Raw genomic sequence first — 16,439 nt, 5'->3', positions numbered from 1 at the left:
TTGAACTCACGACCCCAAGATCAAGATCTGAGCTGAGATTTAGTCTGAGGCTTAACCAACTGAACCACCCAAGGGCCCGCCATTGTTTTTTTTTTAAGGAGGAAAAAGTCAATTTTTCCCAATGTGAATGGATTTATAACCACCCTGTGAAAGTACTACTTAATTAAAATACATGTAATACCTGAAATAATAAGTGCATTGGAAAGTAGAACAGTAGAAAGAATGCAGGATCTATGAGCTCATTAATAGCTGCATTCCACTTTTGCAGATGTTCCTTAGAAATTACTTGAAGTTGGGGCACCTGGGTGGCTCAGTGGGTTGAGCCTCTGCCTTCGGCTCAGGTCATGATCTCAGGGTCCTGGGATCGAGCCCCGAATAGGGCTCTCTGCTCAGCAGGGTCCTGCTTCCCTTCCCCTCTCTCTGCCTGCCTCACTGCCTACTTGTGATCTCTGTCTGTCAAATAAATAAATAAAATCGTGAAAAAAAAAATTACTTGAAGGTTAAAAAAAAAATAGATTTGTTGGGTTTTGGACTTCCTCCTCCCAGCAATGCCTCCTCAGCTACTACAGGGAACTAACTGAGGCAGGAGCAACAGCCAGAACCAGAAATGTCCTTTATTTAAAAAACAAAACCAAACCCTCTATTTTCCTTAAAGGTTTTTGGTTTTGTTCTTTAAAGCATTTTAACATGTTTTGAGTGAGGGATCAGTCAGAACCTGATTCTTTGTCCCAGAAATATTTCTATATGACTTCAGCCAAGTCACTTGACCTTTTAAGACTCACGTCCTTTTATTTTCTTTAAGATGTTCTTTATTTATTTTGACACAGAGAGAGAGATCACAAGTAGGCAGAGAGGCAGGTGGCAGGCAGAGGGAAGCAGGCTCCCCACTGAGCAGAAAGCCCGATGTGGGGCTCGATCCTAGGACCCTGAGATCATGACTTGAGCCGAAGGCAGTAGCTTAACCCACTGAGCCACCCAGGCGCCCCTAGACTCCTGTCTCTTTTAAAAATGTGTTACTTTTTGATTAAAGTTACAAGAGTGTGAACTGGAAAGCTGAGAAAATGATCCAGAATTTTGACCAGCCCTCTCCCAAATTACTTGGACTTTAATTTTTTTTTTTTTTTTTTACTCTGACTTCAATTCTTGAAGTTCTTGTGTTTGCTTAAGGGGCTTCAGTACTCATATGTTAGAAGACAAGCACGTGATAATAAATGTGATCATCTACCAAATTAGAATATCTCTGCGTCTACATTATTTCATGGCACAAAGTTACTTGCTCTTTTACGAAATCGGATTCCATCTAATTGTCTCCTCATTGGTTCTCTTTTCTCAGTAATTAGTTACCAACTGTATTGCTTGAGTAAGTTCCTGCGTTGGCCATTCTCCTTTCTTTTTGCTTTTATTATTATTATGTTTTAATTTATTTGCTAGAGAACATGAGGGGTAGGGAGAAGCTGGCTCCCTGCTGAGCAGGGAGCCCGATGCAGGGCTGGACCCCAGGATCCTGAGATCACGACACAAGCTGAAGGCAGACCCTAAGTGACTGAGCCACCCTACTTGCCTACTCACAAGTAGGCAGAGAGGCAGGCAGAGAGAGGGAGAGAGGAGCAGGCTCCCTGCTGAGCAGAGAGTCCGATGCGGGACTCGATCCCAGGACCCTGAGATCATGACCTGAGCCGAAGGCAGCGGCTTAACCCACTGAGCCACCCAGGCGCCCACCCTCCTTTCTTTTTGATTAGTCTCCCTCCCACACTGAACTCTTGTATACCCACCACACAAACTCAGAGGTCTTAGTGGGCTCCTGTAAGGTGTTTTAGACTATTTAGGACATTTATTGAGCTTAAATATCCTTTTTTTTTTTAAAGGATTTTACTTATTTATCTGACAGAGAGAGAGAAAGAGTACGCACAAGCATGGGGAGCAGCAGTCAGAGGCGCCCCCTAAATATCCTTTTTATTTATTATTTTTTTAAAATTTTATTTATTTATTTGACAGACAGAGATCACAAGTAGGCAGAGAAGCAGGCAGAGAGAGAGGAGGATGCAGGCTTCCCGCTGAGCAGAGCCTGATGCGGGGCTCAATCCCAGGACCCCCGGGATCATGATCTGAGCCAAAGGCAGAGAGGCTTTAACCCACTGAGCCACCCAGGCACCCCCTAAATATTCTTTTTAAAAGGACTTCTTAATGGGATGCCTGGCTGGATCATTTGGAAGAGCATGACCCTCTTGATCTCGGGGGTTGTAAGTCGGAACCCCACATGAGGTGTAGAGATCATTTAAGTAAAAATTTTAATAATAAAATAAAAAGGACCTTTTAAGAAAGAACAAACCAAAAAGCTACCACAGTTGGACACTTGATTCTCTGACCTGTTCACATTTCACTGCATTTGAAAGGACAGGAGATGGCGCCAGAAGGCAGTGGAACGCCTTGGGTTTAGCCAAGTTGGGCTAAGGATTGTGCTGGAGAAGTAGGAATTAAAACAGAAGTGCCGAGTTTGAGTAGCTACTAAGGTGAAGGGAGTGGGAGGTGGGATGGCATTTTGTTTTGTTTTAACGTATAAAGGTCCTCTTGACACATACTCCAAATTAGCTTGGTGACAACAGAAATATCCTAGTGGAGCCAAAGATCAAAATAAGGACAAGTGCCCTGTGGTCAGTGCTTACCTTCTTTCTCCCTCCCACCCAGAAACCAAGGCCTTTGTCCGCTTAGGAAGCACCAGGGCCTGGAGAGGCTGCTCACTTAGAAGTGGGAAACTGCTGGTCTGGGGTTGGACATTTTTGTGAAACAATGTTTATTCCTGTAGGCAAAAATCCCAAGTCCCACCAGCAGCAAAACACTTCCCTGAAACAATCACACACACACACTTAAATTAAAATTTTAGAATTTAGGGGCACCTGGGTGGCTCAGTTGGTTGGGCCTCTGCCTTCCGCCCAGGTCATGATCTCGGTCCTGGGATCGATCCCGCATCAGGCTCTCTGCTCTTCCGGGGAGCCTGCTCCCCACCCCCCTCTGCCTGCCTCTCTGCCTACTTGTGATCTCTCTGTGTCAAAATAAATAAATAAACTCTTTTATTAATTAATGAATTAATTCTTGGTTTCAAAAAAAATTCCTGAGACAACCAGGAGGTGGCGCCTACAGGCCTAGGGGAAGCTGAATTAGAATTCCAGCTTCTGGAAGGGAACTCTGACCTGGCGGAGGTCATTCTGTCCAGGCCCACTCTTTACCCCCAGGCAATAAATGTCTCCGCTTTTCTTCTTTTCTGTTTCTGTATTTAGCTCTGTTAACTATCCTGATTCCCAAGATGTCTAGTTTACACTTTATGCCTTGTACTCTTCTTAGACGAGAGGGGTGGAGCTTTGGGGGAACCTCAAAATATAAACTGCGCCTTGGAAGGGAAAAATAATTCTGAGGGTGATGATGAGAAAATGAAGAAGGAAATGATATCTGCTGAATAGTTTTGCATCGCAGATCAATGAGGGTGGGGGGTGCCAGGAAAGCATGGCGGCTCCTGCCTGGGCAGGCACTGATGAGCCGGCGCTTGCATCATTCTGTTCATTTGACTTTTCTCCTGCTCCCTTATTAACTTCTGCTCCCTTTGTTTTGGCTATTTCTTGCTCCTTGGCAGGAGGGACCAGCGCAGAGGGAGTTCGAATGGGCGCATCCTCGGGCCGGTGACTCTGGCGAAGGGCACGGAGGAGAAAGAGGTCTCGGTGCCTGGCTGGAAATTATTTCACATTCTCTAATGGGGGATTTAGGATGTACATTCCGATCGGGATTTCCAGTCCCGTGGGGAAACAGGCACCAGCCCACATTCCTGAGACCCAGCAGCCGCCATGCTCTACACATCCAGCTCCCAGTGGTAGATTTCACTCAGTCCCACAGGTCGGGCCCCTCGGCCCTTTGTTGAGCGGGAGGGAAGACCCTGGGCCCCACTTCCAACTAGATCACATGGTCTCTCAGCTCCCTCCCCTCCCTTTCTCTAGAGTCCGCCTTTTTTTTTTTTTTTTTTTACGGTGGTAATGATTGTTTCAGAGGTCTCCCCCATCTCTCCTCCTGCCCTGGCCTCCCTGCCAAGGGTCAGTGTCCTCTTCAATGACAAAAGCCGCCCTAGATCTGGGCTCCCTGGGGAGGGAGGTGCCTGGGTCTGGCAGTTGGAGCCGCTGTCTCTCCATGGTGCTGCTGCAGCCCCTCCCCCGCTGGGCACACAAATGGGCTTTATACAGCAAACAAAACCACCCCCCCACCCAGGCCACACAGGCACGTGGACCCAGGCCTCACCGTGGGAAGGGGGTGGTGACAGGCGCATTAAGAGATCGCTCCAAACAAGTTCTCTTGCCTCACTTCTCTTCTTTATTTTCCAAAAGCTGGGTTTTAGCCCTGGACTTCCTATCCTTCACCTGCACCTGGGTCTCCAACTCCTATCTCGGAACTCTGGACTCTTCCATTCCGGGGCAGCTCCGCTTCTGCAGGGGACAGGGAGCAGTTCTTCCCGCCCTCTACCCCAGGCCACCCAGAGGAGTTGCTCCTCCGAAAAGCCAGACAGACTGGGAATGAGAGCACAGTGTCCCCCTCAGGGGCCTGCATTGGACCCCCAAGCCCTCCTTCCATGCCCCAGGCCTGCTCTAGGGGACACCCACCTGGCCAGTGCCCATGAGAAGAGCAGAGGAAGGAAGAGCGAAACCCCAGCTGCGCTCCTGAGCCAGGGCCAGGGCTCCCCGTGAACCGGCTGCGCGCTCCAGCTCCGCATGCCTAATAGGCTATTTAAGGAGCTGTTCGCCAGCAACCCAGGCAGCACCCCACCACCACCACGTACACTCGTCCAGAGCCACCTTAAAAGCAGGAGGCAATTGTGAAGTCACCGGCCAGCAAGTGGAGTGAAGACTGTAGAGGTAGATTAAATAAGAGAGAGAGGAAGCAAGACATTTGTCCCAGGGACCCCAAACCCTACGCTATCCTGAAAACCAAATCCCCTGGAAGCCCACAGAGACACAGAGACAGCTAGAGAAAAAGAGATAAATACAATCAGTTCAGCTCCAAGAAATTCCTCTCTCACTTTTTCCCGCTCTGTCCCTCCCCCCTTCTCTATTTTTCTCTCTCTCTCACTCTCACTTTTTCTCTTCCCCCCCCACTGTTTCTCGGCCAACCCTAGCCCTCTATTCCCCAAACTCCCAGTACCTGCTTATTCCGGGGATACCATGTTGTTCTTCACTCTCCTGCTGGAGGTGATTTGGATCCTGGCTGCCGAAGGGGGTAGGTACATCTGGATATCTGTGTGTCTGTCTGTGCTGATGTCCATATGCTGCCAGGTTTACTTAATGGAGAGGGGGGAGCAGGGGAGGGGGGCGGGAGGGAGAGAGATATAAAAGGAAGACTAGGAGCTTGGATAATAATGGACTCAGGGATGTGAGAGAAGAGAGAGGAGTGGGAAAAAGAGCACTTTCCTTCTTTCCCCTATCCAGCCTTGCTGTTTGTGGGGATGGGGGAGGGTTGGGGAGCTAGCTGGGGAACAGGATGTGGACACACACTGCAGGAATCTCCTTGCAAGCTACAGATTCTCTCCACATTCTTTCCTGCACTGCCTAGTCCCAGGCAACCCTCCTGGGCCTTCTTTATTTCCGACCTCCCTCAACTAAGGGAGCCAAGGAGGTAGGGAATAAAAAAATAGAGAGGACTGATGGGGGTGGGGGGCATCCCCTGCACCTCCTGACTAACTCAGACCCTGATCCCCACTCATGAACCTCATGGCCAATGTCCACGCTTGATTCTATGGAGCTACTGCCTTCCCAGTCTCTCCCTGAAAGCAGTAGCAATAATCGTCAACATTGTTGGGCCCTTTACAGCTTACAAAGGATTTTCAGAAGCTCCCAGGAGATGAGGAGAACAGGCCTCGGTGCTCCCAAGAGAGTCCCCAGGACCCCTACCCCCTCATTTTTGTGTTACCTATGCCTAGCACAGTAGCGGTACACAGTAGGTGTGTAATTAAGATCCCTTGGAGGAGCAGGGTGAGGGCAAGGGCCTGGAGAGCAGAAGGGGACTGCAGGGAGGATGAAGGAGTGAGGGGGCCAGCCAAATGGAGAGTTGGAAAGTACATCTGAGGGAAAAGAAAAAACCAGGGAAAGAAGAGGAAGAGGTGAAGAATCAGCAGGTTGAGGATCTGGCGGGAGGGAGGGGAAAGGCAAGGCTGTGAGCCTGCCCCAGACTGCGGAATTCAAGTTGACTGAGAGTCCCAAGGAGCTGGTGAGGGAGAGGCTGCCTCCAGTCCTGCCCCTTGGGCTGCCTTTCAGAGTTGTCTGAACCAAGGGATGGGTGAGAAAAGAGCTCAAGGATGAGATCAAGGATATCTCAGAAGTCTGAGGAGTTTGAGGGAGCAAGAGAGAGATCGGAAGGAATTTAGGATTTTTTTTTCCCCAGAGCTTGAATTTGAACTAGAATGGGAATAACAGAGAGAAAACCTGCGGGAAGGCCTTCCTTTTCCCGCTGAAGCCCTTTGGCCCTGGGTGAGACTGGACCAGAAGACCCCCCCACCCCACCTCAGGCTTTCAGCCTGAGATAGGACTGCACGGGAGCCTGGCATGTGACCCAGTTGGCAGCTCTCTGTTCTGCACACAATGCCTCACTTTCAGCCTGTGTCTGCCAGCCTGGCTGGCGGTGCCCACCCACCACCACCCTCAACATGGCGTGGACCCTGCCCCAACTCCCACCTTCCCTAGCCATCTGGGGATCTAGAGAGCAGAGGCTCCTGGTAAAGGGCAAAGTTTCCTTTAGAGCTCCGAGGACCCGAAGAACTTGAATGTTAATTCACAGCCAAGGGCCTCGCCTCACGCCCGGACGGGGTGCTTCAGACCCAATGAATAATGGCTCTTCTCCCCTGGGGAGCAGCATCTGTCCTCCGCCCCCCCCCCACCGCCCTCTCCCCCGGACACAACCTTCCTCCCCTCCCACTGCCCCGTTCTAGTCTCTCTCTTCCAAATCCTCTGTCCACACCCTCACCTCACCCTAATCTTCTAAGGGTCCGACTGGTTTGGCTCCGGCGGGAGCAAAGGGAGGGCGGGGCAAACTGCACTTTTGAGTCCGGGTTAATTTTAGTCTCCGGGCTCTACCTATTCCTCTCTCCTCCCCCCTCAGCTCAGCACGCTCCCTCGCCGCAGGGCTGGTGATTTTAAATAGGGCCCCCGACCTTTCCGCCGAGGTGTCCGGTTTCAGGGCTTCCTTCGAGAAATGCTCTGGGAGGAGGGTGAGGAAAGAAGAGAGGGAGGTGGGGCAGCGCAGTGTCCGCGGGAGGGAGAGGGCTGGCGGCCACCCCGCTCTCTCTGCCTTGCAGGTCAACACTGGACATACGAGGGTGAGAGCAGAACCCAGGGCCTTCCGCTACCCCTTTCGCACTGGGACCTCTTCACCTGCCGGGAAGACTTCTTTCGAGTGGGTGGGGAGTTGCCTTTAGCTTCCGACCCCAGCTCCTCCCTCCCCCAGACCCCCAGGCCCTACCTTTTACATATATGACTCCTAGACCCGGTTCTGTCAAATCCCACACCTCCGGATTCAGCAGAAAGGCCAGTGATGTCCTCAGTCACTGTGTGTGGGGATGAGGGAGCTGGGGTGGAGAGGAAACCAGGTAGGGAAAGGAACACTGATCTTAGCCGCCCATCCACCACTTCCTGCTTTTTCTGACCTCAGAGATCCTACTTAATCTGGAATTGAGACAGAGTCTGAGGTCCGTCCAGGAGGCTGGCAGGATAGTTGGTGACCCTGACGGAGGCAGACTCAATTCCTTTGAATTTCTGACTAATAAGCAAATTCCAGAGTCAATGCAAAGTCCTGTGTGAGAGTGAAAAATGAATGGTGGAGAGTCAGCAGAGGGAACTGAATCCCCAGGCCATTTCCTAGGGGGGCCCCCAAGAATCATTCTAGGATCATTTTATTTCCCCAGCTTTCCTGCTTCCGCTCTAGTCCCACCTTTCCAGGCATGCAGGTTTTCTATCCATCCCCTTTTCCTTTCATTCAGCTTTCTTGTCCCCAAACTACAGGTAAGTAAAAGCCACTACTCTTATCTATCAGAAAAGCAGGGGAATCATCACTGTCTCAGGGAAGGTGAAGGGTGCTGCCACATCAAGTCCACCAGGGACCCCTTCCCCACGTAGCCCTACACCTGGGGTCTTCGCCAGAGGTTGGGGTGGGGGGGAGTTCCTGAAGGGTGGCTGGGGCTTGGAGGGCAGGACAAATGACCATGGTAATCTCCACCAGGCCCACATGGTCAAGACCACTGGCCAGCCTCTTACCCTGAATGTGGAAGCAATGCCCAATCCCCCATCAATATCCAGACAGACAGTGTGACTTTCGATCCTGAGTTACGTCCCCTGCAGCCCCATGGATATGACCGGCCTAGCACTGAGCCTTTCGACCTGCACAATAATGGCCACACAGGTAAAAAGCCCAGGCTCCACGGAGGGATAAACTCCAGTTCCAGTCTTAGGAGTCAGGGAAAAGAAGCATTTGCCTAACTTCTAAATTCTCAGAAGGCTTCATCTACAAATCTGGAGGTATGAAAGCCAAAGGTGGGGAGTGAATGTCTACAATCAGGGTGGATTTAGCATCATAACATCAACTTGATCCTCACTGAGAAAGGGAGAGATATGCTAGGAAAGCTGTGGTGGGAAGGACTGGGTGCCACTGGGGAACGGAGGCAGAAAAGGCCGGCCCAAGTCTCCCAAGGAACAGTGGCATCAGAGGGGTAGGAATGTCTCCACACTCCTCCACCAACCCTAGCTTGCTCTCTTGTCATCACAGTGCAACTCTCTCTGCCCTCTACCATGTATCTGGAGGGACTTCCCCGAAAATATGTAGCTGCCCAGCTCCACCTGCACTGGGGCAAGACAGGATCACTGGGCGGATCAGAGCACCAGATCAACAGTGAAGCCACAGCTGCTGAGGTACCGGGGAGCAAAGCGTGGACTGGGACATAGCGACTGGCATGTTTGGTGCCAGGGAAAGGAAGAATCTGGAAACTGGGGAAAGTCATACTTGGAGAATAAGGCCAACCTTCATGGGACAGGTTTAGGGCACTCTGGAGGTGGCGGTGGTGGCTAGAGTCAAAGCCTTTGGGAAGGGGTAATGGAGAAACATTAAATGATTTAATTCCCTCTCCCCTCCCTCAGCTCCACATTGTACATTATGATTCTGATTCCTATGACAGCTTGAGTGAGGCAGCTCCGAAGCCCCAGGGCCTGGCTGTCTTGGGCATCCTCATTGAGGTCAGTGGCCCCCCCAGACCCTCCCAGGTTTCTCTCCAATCTCTCTACACCCTTCAGTCCTATTCTCCCCATGTCTATTGCTGCTCTCCCTCCCTAGGCTAGTCAGCAACCCACTCTGTCAACTTATTCTATATGTGAACATCATACTTCAAACGGGGACTCATTCCAAACTCTCTCCCTTTCCAGGTGGGTGAGACCAAGAATCCAGTTTATGAACACATTCTGAGTCACTTGCATGAAATTAGGCATAAAGGTGAGCCTGTGAGATTGGACCTCAGGGGTACTTGCCCAAAAAGGCCTATGAGGCCTAGGATGACAATGAGTTAGGGGCCAGGGGTTTTGCTTCTGGGAGCTCTATCTAAGTAAGCTGGGGTAGAGTGAGGGGAAGAGGAGTCCTAGTCTGTTCTCCTCCAGATCAGAAGACTTCGGTGCCTCCTTTCAACGTGGGAGAGCTGCTCCCCCCACGGCGGGACCAGTTCTTTCGCTACAATGGCTCCCTCACCACACCCCCCTGCTATCAGAGTGTGCTGTGGACAGTCTTCAATAGAAGGGCTCAGATTTCAGTGGAACAGGTGAGTCGTGGAGAAGTGAGGCAGCAGGGACATAACCTCAGACCCTTTCCCGCTCCACAAAGTGACAATTCTCCCCTCAACCCACCCTTCTACTCCTCAGCTGAAAGAGCTTCAGGAGACGTTGTTTTCCACAGAAGAGGAGCCCTCTAAGCTCCTGGTGCAGAACTACCGAGTCCCCCAGCCTCTCAATCAGCGAACAGTCTCTGCTTCTTTCATCCAAGGTGACTGCACCGGGCTTGGAAAAGGAGATGGGAAATTGGGGGGCACGGCAACAGGAACTAGGGCCCCATGGGAATACAAGAAAGGCTGGGAGAGGAAGGGGTTTCTAGGACTTGCTTGGACTAGGACTACCACCAGTCCCTTGAGTGCCAAGTGATGATCTCCCCCAGCATGGAGGTATAGTGTGCTGCTCCCAGCTGGAATGGGGAGCTCAAGTCCCACTGACTGGCGTCTTCTTCCCTTACAGTGCAATCCTCCTATACTACAGGTAAGACACCCTGAACCAGGTGGAGGCCAGGGGGGCGCACCACAGTGAGCGAGGCAAAGTCTCAGTATCTTTGTCACTCTTGGATGACACCTTCCGTGTTTGTCTCTCCCAGGTGAAATGCTGAGTCTAGGAGTGGGAATCTTGGTTGGCTGTCTTTGCCTTCTACTGGCTGTTTATTTCATCGCTAGGAAGATCCGGTGAGGTCCTACTTTCCATTCCTTCGGTCCTTTCTTTTCTACTGAAAAGCACTCTATTCTATCTGTAATCTGTTTCACCTAGGACACTAGTAATTTCCATGAACCATTCCCCCTTCCAGAAAGAAGAGGCTGGGAAACCGGAAAAGCGTGGTCTTCACCTCAGCACCAGCCACAGAGGCGTAGATCCCCCCCTTCCTGCCCCCTGCCCCATTGCCAACATCATGGATGCCTTCCCCTTGTGCCAATTGGAGAGCTTCTAAAATGAGGTGCAGGGACTGGTAAGAAAATGCTGTAAGAGTAGTGGGCAAAGAAAGCTCCTTCCTCCAGACAGCCCCTACAGAAAGGCACGGACAGGCTCTGGTTCGTGGACTAAGAGCAGAGCTTTCAACCTCTCAAAATGTACAGATCAGGACAACCCTGTGTTGACAATGCAAATGGCAAACTGTGTTTAGCTGTGGAGGAAGTTGGGGATGTACCTCCCAAAGTTCTCCACTCCCTTACCTTTATGTCTTTTTCCCTAGATATAGGGCAGGACCTCCCCTTAGGAAAAAGAGTTGCTGCTGTTGGGGTTGTATTTTTTTTTTTTTTTGCTCAATATATCTGGAAATGAAAGTTTCTAATCCCACCTCTGGTCTTCCTTTGGGGCTCTTGAGAGTGGAGGAGTTCCTTAATCCCTCAGATGGCAGAGGTTGGCAAAGGACAGGGGAAAAGAAGCATAGGTAAATGACTCTCTTTACCCCAGTCCTGCAAGGGAAGATCTGCCTCTGGAAAATACTTAACCCAAAGTTCCTGACATGTGAGAGCGCCAGCCCAGATTTCTGTCCTCATACCAAAGCTATGCTGGAAGGAATCAGAGGTTGCCAGATAAGGAAGGAGGTTGGATAAGAGATGTGGGAGGGCAGAGGTCTCAATTAACATGTTATCCCCTCCCTTAAAAGCCAAGTTCCCCCACAATTATAAAGTCCTTTTTATTAGTCAAAATCACAATCACCTTGATTAAAAGGATGCGATATGCCATCCTCAGCAGAAAATGGTACAGTTTATAGAAAACCTCCCCACCCCCCCTTCCCATCCCCCATTTAAAAACTAGAAAAAAATCTGCCCTCCTTCCCTTTGATGTCATGGTAGTCTGACTTCTCCAGTGGCATTGCAGCTCTGGAGTGGGCCAGCTCACCGCAGCACCCTCCACTTCACCTTGGGGAGGGGAGGGATGCTGGTGGTCAAGGAGGTTAAAACATTAGTTCCAGTAATACCAGTTTCCCCAAACATGCACTTCCTTCCTTTCCCCCAAGGCCTGGGACAAAAGGGAAAGGTGGATAGATATAAGCCCCACCATGAGGAGCAATTTGGGGAGGAAAAAATATAGTTCAAGGAGGTTAGAAGAATTCCAACACACCTCTTCCCTCCCCCACTCAAAAAAAAGAAGAAAGAAAGAAAGAAAAAGAAAAAGGCAGTTTGGGGTCTTTATCACACCAAAAATGGTTCCCCTCAGACCTGAGAAAAAGACCAAGACGCCCAGTCTGGGGAGGAGGTACTGGGAAACTGAGAGCTCATCTACCCTTGAGCCTCCATTAATTTCATCTCCACAGCAACGGCTAAGCTAGGTCCCTTTTCTTGGCAACCTGCACTGTCCAGGACTGGAGATGGAGAAATACAGGGCGAGGAGATCAGGAGGGCACCCCAGGCCTAGGGGTCCCCCCCACGTTCCCTCAGTCCTCGGGTGGGATGCGCAGGGCAGAATACACCATCACCCGACTGTCCTCCTGCCGGCGGCCTGCAGAGGGGAAGGGGGGTGAGTCTTGCGCAGGACGAGAGCAGAGCACTGACACATGGGGAGTCCTGGACAACGAGGGGGGTCCCCAAATGGTGGGGATAAGTACAGATTCAAACCCACCAGTCACTGACTGGCTGAACCCAGGCTGCTCCTGGTGAAGCCTAGAGACTAAAGGTGATGAGTGGACAAAGCAAAACCCTGAAGGTGGTGGGATGGACCGACGAGGAGACAGAGAATGGTGGGCAATGGACCCGGGCTAGGGCTGGGCTCAGTCATGGGCAGTGGGAAGGCAGGTGGGATCTGTCAGGCGATCAGTCCAGGTAGTCAGTCCTTACACGAGAGGCTGCGCTGGATACTTCGGAGAGAACCTCCAGCTGTGATGAAGGCCCAAAGCCCCATGGAAACAGTGACTGCATAGATGGGCAGCAGGCTAGCCTCGTACCAGGGGTTCAGGAATGTCTAGGGATAGGGTAAGAGTAGAAAAGAAGTTAGTTTCTCCCTCTGCCTAATCCCCACATTCTCTTCGTGCCTTTGACCCAAACCTCCCCCCACCGCAGGTGGCTCACTCAAACCCTCCCCACCCCCCACCCCTCCCCCATCCTTCCCTTCAGGGCACCAACATCATGTGGTTTAAGAGGACTTTTGATTTTCAGCTACCCCAAAGGTTTCTGACCCTCCTGCTCCTCTCAGCCATTTGTATGACAGTCGGACTAACCCATTCAAACTCCTCCCAAAGCATCCCCAGAGCAGGTTATACTACTGATGCTGAGGTGAGAGACTTCTAGACACTTACCTTTCCGCCGCCGGTACATTTTAAAATGTTAAGAAGTGAGAATCTATCTCCCCTCCATCCCACTCACCATTAAAGTTTTTTCTCTCTAACTCGGCCCGGTATCCCCAACTCACCAGTCCGGATGTCAGTAGGTGACTCCCAACCACCAGGCCCAAAGCCCAGTACCGTCTCCTCTCACAGGCATCAAAGAACACAACTCCCCAAAAGGTATGGAGCAGGATAATGGCTGCTGTCAGAAAGGCTGCAGGGAGGGAGATGGGGATGAGCTGCATCCCTCATCTTCTCCCAGCCTCCTGAGATGTTGAGCCAAAGAGGTCTCCCAGCGAAGGCTAATAAACCAGATCAAGGCCAGGGATGGATAGGGCAGGAAGGCAAGCCAGAAAGCAGACCTTACCTGAAGTCAGGAAGTAATAGGGTGAGTCTCCATGGATGCCAACCACACCTGGCCCAAGTGCATCAGCCAAAATATTGATAACAGAGAAGACACCACTGATGATACCGAAGGAAAGACCAGAAACTGGGGGGAAGGAGGGTCTCATCAATGTTACAGATCTCTATAACCTGATTACCAGTGATCCTGCCCCGTTCCCAGTGGCAATTCCCCCACACCTACTCTCCCCTCCAGACCACCTCTCCTTGGAAGTCAGGTATGAAGGAAAAGCAGCAGCCACTTAGAACACGTGGATGTTTTTTACTTCCCTGGGAGGGGGGGGGGTGTCCAATTCCCTCCTCCAGTCCCTCTCCCTTGGCTCACCATAGGCCATCTGGCGGATGGAGATGGGTGATCTTCCGTCCTCACTCAGCGATGCTAACCCCTCATCTGCCTTCCTGAGATGGGGCAGGGTGGGGTGGGGTAGGGGAAATATGAGGGAGGGCAGGAATGCTCCTTTCCCTCTAACGTCCTCCCTTAGTTCCTCCTCTTCCAAACCCACCAACCAGCATTTTGCCCCACTTCTCATAGTGCAGTCCTCTGCCCTTCTCCCCTCGGAACCATCCCATCTTCTTACTTAAGCAGCTTGTAGTAGGCAAAGCGGAACACCTCCTGTAGAAGGACGGAGACCGCAGCACCAAAAATCAGGAGGCCATACTGGAGCCGGGCATCTGACCGGTCGGTCACATGGACCAAGACGAACCAGACCACAGAGGCCAAGAGCAAGGAGACCAGCCAGAAAAATGCCCTGAGGAAAGACAAGGGCAATCAGAGAGGTCAGGGTAGGGAGAGCCAGAGAAATCAAGGAGGGGAACCAATCAAGGCTGCAGCATGGAAAGTGGAAGTTAGACTTCCGGATGGTCAGGGAGACTGGGAGGAGACAGGATCGGTGTCTCCACCAAGGGAGTCATACAGGGATCTGGACGCAGGGGAAGGGATAGAAATCTGATTAATGAGTCTTCAGAGCGATGAAAGCCAGAATGTACGCGCGCAGTAGCGAGAGGTATCCATTCCCGGATCCTCCCGTAGGCCGCCGGAGGTCAGCACACCCCCCTCACGAGTCTTGGCCTTGGGCCTCCTCTGACGTCGCCGGGAGGAGTATAGGAGGAATCTGTGCAATCCCTGGAAGGCGGAAACCAACTGCGGGAAAGGGCAAATCATCTACACCCCTGACTCGACGCTTTCCAATCTTCACCTCCGACTTGTCTCCCCCAACTCAGGCTCCCAAGCTTGCCCAGCCCCTTCCGGATATCTCTCTCTCTCTCTGGCGCCCTCCCGCGTCTCCTCGACCCCCTACTCACCCCGCGACCAGGATGATGACGCGAAGGGGGTCCCCAGCCACAGTGATCAAGAAAAGCGCAAAGGCCGGGCCGAAAGCGACGAAAGTGCATCCGAAAAACACCGCGGCCCCCATGGCTGGGCAGCTGGGGGCGGAGTGGAAAGCCTGGCCAAGAGGGGTGGATGGGGGCAGGACGCCAGCTGGGGAGTCCGCTTGGGGTGGCGACGCGACCCCGTGAGGGGCGCGGTGCAATGTCACCCCCGGACCCCGGGGAAGGGGAGGGGGGACAACGAAACCCCAGATACAGGTCCGCGCGACTTCCTCTACGGAAGCCGAAGAGGGAACAAACCCCTGCCGCAGCCCCATGGCCACCTCCCATCCAATCCCCACCCACCGAAGGCCAATGGAGACTCGGCGGGGGCGGAGCTGCGGGGGCGGGGCAGTACTACCTGCTGGGAGTTGTAGTCCTTCTGCCCTACTGAGCCTTCAACAGGCGTTCTGGGAGTGGCTCGAGCCGGTCAAAGAAGGGAGTGGGTTGGGACTGGCCTGGGTTCCTGGGTCCCGTTGGGCCTTGCCTGCGGCTTCCTTTCGTTATTTTGTGGAAGAGTGGTAGCAATTCTACGTCTTCGTGAAGAGCTGCAGGGGTGGCGGGGGGTGAGGGGAAGATCCTGTTGGAACCTAAAGGGCAAATACAAAGAAGCACAGGATAGAGGGTGCAGGGAGATAGGGACGGGTATTGTTCTTACTTGAATGAGAGGAAATGGGCTAGAGCTATTGCCTAAGAGATGAAGGTTAGACTTAAAAGTAAGATTCTTTTAGCAGGCTAGTATAGGAAACATGCAATTCCGTGGGTATATCGCTAATGAAGCCTTCATCTGTCATGACCAGTGAATCAGAAGAATAGGAGCCTGGGAAGCAATGTTAGGAAGGAGGTTACTTGGGCTTTGGTGTTAAGATTCAAAGTTAAGACTGTTTGTAAAAAAGCAATTCGAGCTATGGGGTTGAAGGAAAATCACACACACATACACATACACACACACCAGCCAAGTCACACAGTTCCTTTTAGGTCACACTTCCTCCATTTATTTTCTGAAAATGAACCCCGGTGGTGTCTTTTCCTTAGGCTGGCGGAAGGCACAGTGGCTGTGTGTATCACAGTGAGATTAAAGTAGGAGAAGAGGGTATTGTAACCTCATTTGGATGGGGCTAGGGTCTGCCTTTAGGAAGGATATTTAAGTAAAAGAGTACTAGGATGGGAAAGTGAGGACATCTGGAAAATTGTTTTTGAGAGACTATCAAAGTACCAAAAAACTACAGAAACTGTTCAAAGAGAACCAGGCTTCCTTTCTTTCCTGGAAATGACTTATGACTTAATGCATATGGGTACATCCACATAAAGATTTTACATTTTTTTCCGGGAAATTCTTAAAAGGAGCTGAAGGAATAGGTTGTGTAGATTTACATGGAAAACACCACAATAAAGCAAATCCCCCCCCCCCCCCGCCCCCAAAAGGCTGAGAGAATGGAAACATCCTGGCCAGTGCTCAAAACTCCAGTAGGTCTTGCTTCCGAGCCTAACAGGCTGAGTCAGGGGAAGAGATAGGAGTGAGACAACTTTTCTTATCTCTCCTTTGAGCTATTACCACAGCACCTTCTGAC

At 51.4% G+C, this 16,439-nt stretch overlaps 2 protein-coding genes across 6 annotated transcripts; one reads left to right on the top strand and one right to left on the bottom strand.

Moving 5' to 3' along the window:
• The first annotated feature begins 4,767 nt into the window (after positions 1 to 4,767).
• On the top strand, positions 4,768 to 11,582 carry CA14 (carbonic anhydrase 14). 5 transcript variants are annotated; one of them, XM_080801583.1, is made up of 12 exons: positions 4,768 to 4,889; positions 5,150 to 5,250; positions 7,322 to 7,342; positions 8,242 to 8,421; positions 8,785 to 8,927; positions 9,153 to 9,248; positions 9,435 to 9,501; positions 9,663 to 9,820; positions 9,921 to 10,041; positions 10,287 to 10,307; positions 10,420 to 10,504; positions 10,624 to 11,582. In XM_080801583.1, exons 2-12 carry the CDS (start codon positions 5,196 to 5,198, stop codon positions 10,685 to 10,687), a joined length of 1,011 nt encoding a protein of 336 aa, XP_080657709.1. In that variant the 5' UTR covers positions 4,768 to 4,889; positions 5,150 to 5,195; the 3' UTR covers positions 10,688 to 11,582. The 5 variants fall into 5 exon arrangements, with proteins under 5 accessions (XP_080657709.1, XP_080657710.1, XP_080657713.1 ...); XM_080801584.1 differs by lacking the exon at positions 7,322 to 7,342; XM_080801587.1 differs by lacking the exons at positions 7,322 to 7,342; positions 10,287 to 10,307.
• APH1A (aph-1 homolog A, gamma-secretase subunit) lies at positions 11,461 to 15,114 on the bottom strand. The gene is made up of 7 exons (XM_080801588.1): positions 14,803 to 15,114; positions 14,079 to 14,249; positions 13,826 to 13,899; positions 13,466 to 13,588; positions 13,185 to 13,312; positions 12,614 to 12,737; positions 11,461 to 12,278 (listed from the first exon to the last, which is right to left on the bottom strand). The coding sequence occupies exons 1-7, from the start codon at positions 14,913 to 14,915 to the stop codon at positions 12,214 to 12,216; spliced, it is 798 nt and encodes a 265-aa protein (XP_080657714.1). The 5' UTR covers positions 14,916 to 15,114; the 3' UTR covers positions 11,461 to 12,213.
• Between the last annotated feature and the right edge of the window lie 1,325 nt (positions 15,115 to 16,439).

This window comes from Martes martes (assembly GCF_963455335.1).
Source record: "Martes martes genome assembly, chromosome: 4".
Taxonomy (NCBI): domain Eukaryota; kingdom Metazoa; phylum Chordata; class Mammalia; order Carnivora; family Mustelidae; genus Martes; species Martes martes.
Note: the sequence above shows the minus strand (reverse complement) of the source record. Positions and strands in the feature narration are given on the sequence as shown.